The sequence below is a fragment of the Colletes latitarsis genome, chromosome 8, assembly GCF_051014445.1.
Source record: "Colletes latitarsis isolate SP2378_abdomen chromosome 8, iyColLati1, whole genome shotgun sequence".
NCBI lineage: Eukaryota > Metazoa > Arthropoda > Insecta > Hymenoptera > Colletidae > Colletes > Colletes latitarsis.
Window position 1 is genome coordinate 22,445,829 of NC_135141.1, and position 11,096 is coordinate 22,456,924.

The 11,096-nt window shown below is 34.9% G+C and overlaps 1 protein-coding gene across 1 annotated transcript in view; it reads right to left on the reverse strand.

The window, feature by feature from the left end:
* Positions 1–8,767, reverse strand: part of Sick (sickie) — a 423,876-nt gene extending 415,109 nt beyond the window's left edge. Inside the window, exon 1 of the mRNA XM_076771991.1 lies at positions 8,687–8,767. Within this exon, the coding sequence (XP_076628106.1) occupies positions 8,687–8,752 (66 nt within the window). The 5' untranslated portion in view covers positions 8,753–8,767. The remainder of the gene's footprint in view (positions 1–8,686) is intronic.
* Positions 8,768–11,096: the final 2,329 nt, after the last annotated feature.

Consider the following 11,096-nt stretch of genomic DNA (forward strand, 5'->3'; position numbering starts at 1 on the left):
AATTGATTTCTGATGAGTTGAGTTTTTGGAACTGGTATAAATACATCGAGGTTTTTAAAGGTTTGTGATTGATTAAATTAAAACATGAATTATACTTTACTTTATTAATTATAAATAAAATTAAATTGAATCTGGTATAATTTTTTCGTACATTAAGATATTTATGTTTGAATATATTAAAAGTAAAACTAGTTAAGGGTCGTGGAACGTTGAAACGTTGAAGACAACGCATATTGTTAAATAAAAAACTATTTTCAAATAAAATTTCGTGTACTGTTAAATGAAACTACTTCGTAAATGGAAGAAGTAACACAGTATAATAAAGAATATTTGTTAAAAATAAGAAACAAGTTCCTTTTCGTTAATCACCATTATAGTGTACAAATACAAGTGAGAATAATCTTATATCTAATTAAATTATTAATAAACGATATTTGCTAAGGTATTGACACTATCTCGCAATAAATTTCAAGATTCTCTAAACAGGCTCCACCGACAAATAAAACAGTAATTTCTACTCGAAACAAGATGGCGTGCGTGTCGTACGTACGAAATCTCGCGACGATATCTCGTAACGCGTTCGAGATATCGATAATACACCGATAACATTCCCTTCTGCTTCTGGTATATGCTCAATATGTTTCGAGAAACGCGCATCGAGAGGGTAGAGAGAGTCTGAGAGAGGCATTTACCCGGAGATACCGAGGCAATTCTGATACAATGGTTAGATCGATCCTCGAATGGCTAATCGATGCCTGACCGCGCAAATACGCACGAAGGGCATTTACGCGAGGTACACACCCTCCGCTTTCCACCCTATGCTCCTTTTCCCCGTGCAATAACTTTCAGGTTGACACCCGCGAGATCGTACCGAGCGTTGCTCTAACTCTTCGCGAACCGTTCTTCCGTGATATGCAACGTGGAAACGAGTGAAGTTCACCGCGCGATAGATAATCGATTGGATAACATTACAGGCTGCTCTCAGAGATTTGCTTCGATTCCATAACGGAAGAGTGAACTCCATTAGAAGGATAGTAAAACGCGTGAAAATAAGTTGTTTTTCAACTATAATGGTCGCGAGTAGACACTTGGATTTTTAAGAATTCGAGCTTCCGTTGTTAAATTCATAACACGGTGGATGAACGTGCCAGTTTTTTTATATTTAACACTTTGACTGCCACGTCATCCATATATGGGTTACAAGACTCTATACATTGGAATTAAAGCAATTGAATCTCAAACTGAAATGTTAAAGAAAATAAATTTGAATAGGATTCGCAAATTTTACTGAAGTTACGAAAGTAAGTACTGCGACAAGTTTCAAGTTATGTAGTTTACGATTGTCTAAAATCAAAGTTTTGGCCTCGTAAGCAATTCTACAATCTTTGGACTAGCAGTCAACATGTTAAAGATGCCCTCGACATTTGTTCAAATTAATTTATAATTAAATTACGAAGTTCGCCGAGCGATGGATAATCGATTGGATAACATTACAGGCTGCTCTCAGAGATTTGCTTCGATTCCATAACGGAAGAGTGAACTCCATTAGAAGGATAGTAAAACGCATGAAAATAAGTTGTTTCTCAACTATAATGATCGCGAGTAGACACTTGGACTTTTAAGAATTCAAGCTTCAGTGATTAAATTCGTAACACGGTGGATGAACGTGCCAGTTTTTTTATATTTAACACTTTGACTGCCACGTCATCCATATATGGGTTACAAGACTCTATACATTGGAATTAAAGCAATTGAATCTCAAACTGAAATGTTAAAGAAAATTTTGAATAGGATTCACAAATTTTACTGAAGTTACGAAAGTAAGTACTGCGACAAGTTTCAAGTTATGTAGTTTACGATTGTCTAAAATCAAAGTTTTGTCCTCGTAAGCAATTCTACTATTTTTGGACTAGCAGTCAACATGTTAAAAATGCCCTCGACATTTGTTCAAATTAATTTATAATTAAATCACGAAGTTCGCCGAGCGATAGATAATCGATTGGATAACATTACAGGCTGCTCTCGGAGATTTGCTTCGATTCCATAACGGAAGAGTGAACTCCGTTAGAAGGATAGTAAAACGCGTGAAAATAAGTTGTTTCTCAACTATAATGGTCGCGAGTAGACACTTGGATTTTTAAGAATTCGAGCTTCCGTTGTTAAATTCGTAACACGGTCAATGAACGTGCCAGTTTTTTTATATTTAAAGATGCCCTCGACATTCGTTCAAATTAATTTATAATTAAATCATGAGCACAGTTCTGTACCTCGACTGTAAAAATATATTTTCTCTTGTACGCTGATGAATAAATAAATAAATTGCAGCGTGAAAAATAGAAGTACTCGATAGTTCAATATTTCACAGCATTTTCAATGACGGTATCGTTGTGTACAATTTTACGAGTGTTAAGGATGTCCCAATTTTAGAATTAATTTTTCTGGTATCATAATATGGATGACGTGGCAGTGAAAGTGTTAAAATAGTTAAAAAAAAGTAAAAGTAGCCACGAACCTCGAACGCATTTTGCTTTAGCGCTGTTTTAAAGCAACGATGCGAGTTTAAAGGTTGAACTGATTTGATAACGCTATCGATAAAATCGAGACTGAAGAAGAGAAATGATAGGACTTTGGCGTATCGGGATGGACCCTGACCGCTCGTTTCTCGCGTGCTTCCCTGCAAATCCACCGAAAGAAGTTTCCCTGGAGCCGACGAGAACTCGAGAGGGATTTCGCGAACGTTACGGAAACTTGGCTGGAACTATCGCGGCGAAGACCGCGTTGTACGGGGGCACGCGGTAAGATTCTGCACGCGTAATCCAATTTGGCGCTCTCTCGCCCCAACCGTGTCGGTGGATCTTGCAACGAAGGAGAACACCCCGCCGCGAAAGGTAGGCGTTGTATCTTTAATTATCTACGCAACGGAGGGCCGGAGAGAGGTGGGCTCGAGGGATTTTGGCAGCTACCAAGAGGGTTGCAAAATGGTATCATCTCGTTCTCATGACCGGGGCGTGGCTCTACCCGGCACCCAAACTCTCTTCGTCTTCGTCTATCCGAGTCAACGTCCGAACGAGCAGGGAAGGAAACCACTGCCGGAAAATCTCGGCCATTTAGCGGCAGCTTTGCCAAAGATAGCTTTGGACGGGGGAGAGTACTCGTGAAACACTCCCAATTAAAATCTATCGTCGCGTTTTAAAAAGTTTCGCGCGACAATGGCATCGTACAACAGTGTTCACGATGTGGGACGTTGATTTGTGGACGAAAATTCTCGTACGATCTACCTACTTTTTCATCTGTGCTTTATTTCTAATTGGAGTTATCAGAGATTCTCAATATTTTTTTTTGTGATACTTTTACTGTCATATTTTCCATGCATGAGTGGCAAGAATTTTCTTATGGAACTGAAATGATTCTCAAGTTGAGGTGTTAAAGGATTCGTGAATTTTAGATTATGAAAATAAGAACTAAGACTTTTAAATTGTGTGGTTTAGGATTGTTTAAAATGAGACCTGCTAGAAGCGGCAAAGCCTCCCCTTTACAATGGTTTTTGATTTATGTCAATCTGATTTTCCATTTTGAAAATATCGCAATTTAAATGAATAGCTAATTTTTAATATTCCACTCTCCGTCTTACGAAAGCCTATTAACGCGTATTACAAATCATAAAACTTTAGATGGCTACAGTTCCGAAACTACTAGTGCTTTATCCATTTTTGAGCTGTTGTTAGAAGCGGTAAAGCTTCCTCTTTAAAATGGTTTTTGGTTTTTGTCGATCGGACTTTCCGCTTTCGAGATATCGTAATTTATGTAAAAGGTAATTTTTTTTAATTCGACCGTCTCACTGCCCGGCTCGCGTATAATAGCCTATTCACGCGTATTAAAAATACTAAAACTTTAGACGCGTGTAGTTTCGAAAGTACTAGTGTTTTATTTATAAATGAGGCATCGTCGGAAGCGGCAAAGCTTCCCCTTTAAAATGGTTTTTGGTTTTTGTCGATTGGACTTTCCGTATTCGAGATATCGTAATTTATGTAAAAGGGTATTTTTCTTAATTTGACTATCTCTGTCTCCGTCTGACGCGTCGCGTCGTACCTCCTTGTCGCGCGTGAGTCGAGACAGTCACGTGATCAGGAAGTAGTAGTATTTCCAAGAATTTACTACGCACTGTTTACTATTGTTGCGCGCGCGAGTCCATTGATCTCAATGAACGTAAACTAACGCTTCGAACCCTCGTATCTCCGGAACTAGCCACCGTATCGACTTGAAACTAAAAACGCTATATCTCTGGAACTAATAACGCTATCGTCTCGTACAAACGCTCATTTTAAAGGGCTTTTCATCCTCTATCCTATGAATGTAACAACTACTATAATTTATGCTAACTTCTATGTTTATTTTGACATTTACTTTGACACTATATAACAAAAGAAGTTTCAACAATTCCTATGATTATACGACCGAATGTGCGATAAAACTGAATTATAAATTGGTTATTTAATCGAAAACGAATTTAAATTTGTATACAGGATATTCGCGGTATACATGAAGTGTCAACTGTGGTAAATATTCCATGAAATAAATAATTTTGTTAATTATTATTTCCGGGATCATTTCTTTTGGCCAATTAGAATTAAGCAGATAACGAAATAACCCATTATTTGATGTCGCTATTATGTTTATCTTCAAATAACAATGAAAATTAAATTACTTCAAACAGTTACTCTTTATTTTTATTTCAAATAAAATTTGCCCAGCCTAAAATCGATGTTTTGGGTCTCGTAAACAATTTTACTACAATCAAAAAATCTACGAAACTAATAAAGGGGCAATATATTAAAAAATTAATTCGTATAATCGCATCGATCGTCACATTCGATATGCATTGCAAGAAAATAAGGATCACGATTTTTGTAATTCTATACACGAGATCTGAAATCCATCAAACCTGATCCCAATTATAATGATTAATAATTTCCAATCAATACTATAGAAAACGTGACTGAGTCCAACGAAATTATCCTTTTCACTCTTTTAAGATTACTTTCGGTGTTTCTAAAGTTGAAGAAGGGTTCGCGTTAGATATTGAATAATTATCGACTTCGATTAAACTTTCCTTTTCTCGCGTTGCTCGCGCGGAATCTGTAATCGTAGCTGCGGGAAATCGTAATAACGGAACGCGTCGGGAGGCGTTTGGTCGTTCCTAAAATTTTGTCATCCACACGACGCCCACTTCAGCCGCGATGATGGCCCTCGTCGACGTTGATGTCGGAACCAGGGGCACGGAGAAAGAGCAACGAAACGACCAGCGGCTTGTCGACGACGAGCGGGAACGAAGTCCGTGCACTCGCGCGGAAAATTATCCTTGAAACGGCGAGGAAGAGGGGCCCGATAAGGTCGTGTTCGTGCACAGGTCGTACGCAACCGCGCCTATTCGCGAGATATTAATTAAGACAGTCATTAGGAAAAAGCGACGAGCCGACAGCGCATTCATGTGGAAAATTATATCCGATACCTCGACATCGTTCCTGGGAATTCCCTCGTTTTATCCCCCACTCGTACAATATGTATCTCTGTTTTTCATTCGCGGCTGGAGAACACAAACTCTCGTAAAACCGGAGGTCTCATTCCATTCGTGAATCGTAAATTTAAAAAATAGGATTATAACAATTGTGTACGACGTTATTGAATAGTTTGGAAGCTTTGAATGCCAAAAAAAAAAGCTCCAGAAACGAAAGTTGTGAACATTGAAATGGATATTTAATGTATATTAAATCCTACGTGCTGGGGAAAATAATCTAAAATTAAGTTAGGATAGAAAATTTACTTGAAATCAAATATTTTCAATCATGATATTTGATTAATACTATGCTCGAAAAAGTAATGTAAATTCTTTTAATATTGATTTTTATAAGGAAAAAGGAAAATATTTTTAAAGGATTGTTTGGAGATTAATTTTGAAATTTTCAAACGAGAATGTGGTGTCAAAAGTAGTGGTTCCAATATTAATCTGGCTCGGTAGCAATTGTAGAGATATGTTAATACCAGAAAAAGTACATGGATAGATATGTAAATGAAGCGATAAAACCCGTTGAAAAGTATATGTTCCTTATCAAGAATACATAAACACGCTTATTTTCGCGGAGGATTAAAATGGTCGCTCGGTGATAGCCGCGTAAAGATCGGATTAACATTAAAGGAGGGGATGAATTGTAGTTAACGGCCTGACATTATCACGGAACAATATCCCTCTGTTAAATACGTTACGGCTGCAGAAAAGCTGAAACGTAATTCCGGCGAATTCTACTTTCTCCGTGTACATAATAAATTTAACGAGAAACTTTAGGCTTCCAAATTAAATGAACTACTTTAAGTGTAATCCTAACGACGGAAGTTTCAATAATTATCGTCCAAGGTACATAAAATAAAATATCCCGAAATAGAGGAAACCGTAAATAAAAATTCAGGCCAATTATTCTAATTCGTAATATTAATACTGGCGTAGGATGTTTAGTTACGTTTTAAATTACATTTTTATAATGTTTCAATGGGACTACGAAGGTTATTCAAAATACAATAATCTACTATATCACATTATTTCTCCTAAACAATTTTGTATTCAAAAACCAATTTTATAATAAACAATACATAACAAACAAACATATAACAAGTTTATATGTTATGTTATAAAATCAAGAATACTAATTTGTTGATGGAGAGTTCGTTAAAAAGTTAATAACGTTTAAAGTTCCGACTGTACTGAATTTTTTTCTAGAAACTGGGTAGGATTTCCAGGATATGTCTATTGACCAAAACTGATTGTAATCGACCCCTGCAACTGAAAATATTTTTTTTAGAATGGTTTGAAATTTTTTTTTTTCGTCGAAAAATTTAGGCATCTACCCCCTGTCGATTTTTCTTCAAAATTAGTTTTTGATTTTTAATAATTTTGTTTGACGTCCTACAGAAAAGTTGTTTAATACTTTTTTGTAGGTATCCATGAACTCCACTTCCTCCTAAAATTTTAATGAAATCCATTCACTATTATAGGAGTTATGACCGTTTGAAAATTGGACCATTTTTATAGTGTTTTTGTCATTTTACGGGATTAAGGTACAACTTTTCGAATATTTTTGCAATTTCTACACATTCTCCATCAAAATACGCGTTGTTTGCCTTTTTAAACATTAAAATCGTCCAATCCGTTCACGAGTTATGATGTTTTAAATATTTTCGGGGAAGTATTTCTGGCCTCACACTAGAGTTTCGGTAAGTAATTTTTTTTTCGAAAATGCGTAGGAATTTGAGGGTATGTCTATTCACCAAAAATGCTTGTAATTGATCCCTGTAAATAAATATAATTTTTTTAGTATGATTTGAAATTTTTTAATTTCGTCCAAAAATTTCAGTACCTACTCGAATTTTTTTCTCAAAAGTGGATAAGATTTCACGGGTATGTCTATTCACAGAAAGTGCTTGCAATTTACCCCCACAACTAAAAATAATTTTTTCAGAATGATTTGAAATTTTTTAATAACTTTTTAACGAAGCGTCAATCAACAAATTGATATTCTTGATTTTTGTCCCATTTTGGCGTCTAGAATCTCCCATTACAATTTTTCACAGAGGTGGCTGAACACCCTGTATGTACGTCGACACTTTTATTCGTTCAATTTTACATCGATCGCGGCCGCAATCGCACTGTACAATATAATGGAATTCCATTTTCGCGTTTACAGCTATAAACGGGGAATTTGTCTGCTCTTTTCCCCTAATTCTCTCCCGAACTGGAATTCAGAGTACGCAGGAAGTAATACAAGGTCGCGTACACTCGAACACGTATGGGATTAACCCCAATGATGAACGAGATGAGGAGTGAAACGTAGAGAACGTAGTGACGATATCACCCGAGGAGAGTGCTCGCGTTAATTGCAAGCCCGCCAAGTAAAACGAATGCAATTTTCATTAGACGCATTGCTTCCAATTTGAAGCAACAGACTCGCGACAGTGTTTCAACGACGATCCTGATCTCCAAAATATTGACTGACGAAAGAAACTACAGCTAAAATACCAAGGTTTCCATTTTTGTAACATAATATCTGATTTCAAATATATTTTAATACGGAGATATCAAACGTTAAAAAATAGAAAAGAGTTTCTTTAAGCAAACTTAAATGGTATCTGAAGTGAACATACCGAAAAGTGAGATAAAGTTATGAAATAAAAATTAAAATATTAAATATACGTGTCCAGGGGTTTAAAGGAGGTACATCTAGCTTCATAAAACGTGTTTAACAAGAACTGAGAACAAGTATACCGAAATATTAAGTAAACTGTTACAATGGTAAGACTTTTGCTTAAAACTAAATTTCAAATTTTATAAAAAAAAAAAAAAATCGAGAATGTAGGAATTTAGAACACCGTGGAACTATTTTTTACATTGTAGATTATACGAAATATTAAACTGTTACAATAGAAACGTTTTTGCTTAAAATTTCTAATTTGTATAATTGAAAAAAATTAAGAAAGAATTTTCTGTATAAATATAGGAATTTAGAGTACCCTTCGTGGAGCCATTTTTTACATTTTATGCACCGAATATACGTCTGTGGAATAATTTATTACGCATTGTCTATTAATATAATTTTTACTGATGGTAAATTTATAAATCGATTAAAAAATAACTTGTTACCTTGACGGTCTCCTGAGGCGAGTACCTGGCAGGGCGCTGAGCTTGAGCCTGGGCCTGCAGGCTCATCGCTGTATCATAACTGCTCCACCAAAAATTCTAAAAACAAACGAAATTCATATAAATATTTAACAGTGTTCGTGTAAATGTTATAGAGATAGAGAGAGTCCAAAATGAAACTTAATGTTTCCTAAATTGTTCTGTAAAACTGGCGAATTTGGACCCACAAAGTTATTTTAAAAGGCACACTATAAAACTGCGATTATTTTTCGAAATTAACATATATTTAGCTGACACATTTTTTATATAAACAACTCTAACAGAAAGACGTTATAAAAGAATTTATAACTTCGTGGTTGGGTACCTTAACAAAATTTCTACCGCCATTTTGGTACCATTGTATTTTGATGCAAATAACCGTAGAATTGTTAAAGAAATATTTGATAGGGAAAGGACACTGCTAAATTAATTTTACATTTATAAGAAAAATGTATGAATCAATGGAGGAAGAATGATACTACTTGGAAAATAATTTCAAGCTAAAATTGTATTTCTTGGTAGAAGCAGTGTTACTTACACTATTATTTATTGTATTTTGATGCAAATATACGTGGAATTGTTAACAAAAATATTTGATGGGTAAAAGATATCGTTAAATTAATTTAACATTATAAGAAGATTATATAAGTTAATGGAGAAAAAAATGATACAACTTGGAAAATAATTTCAAGCTAAAATTGTATTTCTTGGTAGAAGCAGTGTTACTTACACTATTATTTATTGTATTTTAATGCAAATAACCGCGGAATTGTTAAGAAAAATGTTTGATGGAAGAAAGAAGCTAGAATAAAATAGGAAAAGTATAAAGATCAATGAAGGAAGAATGATACAATTTAGAAAATTATTTCAAGCTGAAATTGTATTTCTTAATGGAAGTGGTGTTAAAGTATGAATATATCGACCAATTTAATCAATCGATTATACGACGCTAAATTGACTAAGTTTTGGGGCGATATTAAAGATCTCGATTAATGGCGTTGATAATTTTTCCCTGTGTTGCGGAGTAACTCGAAAAAGCAGCGATGGCTCCACGGGGAACCGGATAAAGCTAAACTTGGAACAAGAGCCGAAGTAGACGAGAGAAGAGAAGAGGGTGCCTGGTTGGCTGGTTGGCCTGTCAATACGAAGAGCTACGTGACCCAGGTACCAAATGACATATTCGATCGAAGGGACGAAGTTCCACGTCCCTTTCGAGAACCATCTTTTTCCCGACCTTCTTCCAGAACAAGAAAGTGAAAAATCTCGCGATATTTCGCCGACTCGACCAACCGTGCTCCGCAAATTCTACATTCAAGACAAGATTCCGGCGTTTTTTTAAAGAAAAAATCGACCTTCTTTCATCAATTGCATTTTCTAGAATCCTACAATCATTTAACTTAGAATTTTGTGACGATATTCGAAGATTTCTAAAAGTTGCCACCTTTTGAAGAGAACACTACATATAAGAGAGTACAAGTTGCACATTTTTACTTAAAAAATCGACCTTCTTTCATTAATTGCATTTTCTAGAATCTTACAATCATTTAACTTAGAATTTTATGACAATATTCGAAGATTTCTAAAAGTTGTCATCTTTCGAAGAGGACACTATACATATAAAAGAGTACAAGTTGTACATTTTTACTTAAAAAATCGACCTTCTTTCATCAATTGCATTTTCTAGAATCCTACAATCATTTAACTTAGAATTTTGTGACGATATTCGAAGATTTCTAAAAGTTGCCACCTTTCGAAGAGAACACTACATATAAGAGAGTACAAGTTGCACATTTTTACTTAAAAAATCGACCTTCTTTCATCAATTGCATTTTCTAGAATCCTACAATCATTTAACTTAGAATTTTATGACCATATTTGAAGATTTTTAAAAGTTGCCACCTTTCGAAGAGAACACTACATATAAGAGAGTACAAGTTGCACATTTCTACTTAAAAAATCGACCTTCTTTCATCAATTGCATTTTCTAGAATCCTACAATCATTTAACTTAGAATTTTATGACCATATTTGAAGATTTTTAAAAGTTGCCACCTTTCGAAGAGGACACTATACATATAAAAAAGTGCAACTTGAAAATTTTTAAACCATCTTCCTTGGAGAATGACTTCCCTCAAATTGTACATTGTTATTTAAAATAATTTATTTTATATACTAGCAAGTCAAATTTCGACTGGTTTTTGGATTCTTTTTACTGATGTTCATAATTGAGAGGCTTTGAGAATCATATTTCTGAAAGATTTTGGTTTCCAAGAGACACAAAAAGTAATAGATTCTCAGGAATGCTTTATTACCATCTTTTTTAAAAAAAAAAGCCAAGAACTAACTGCGGGATCTGATGTTTACATTTCAATTCA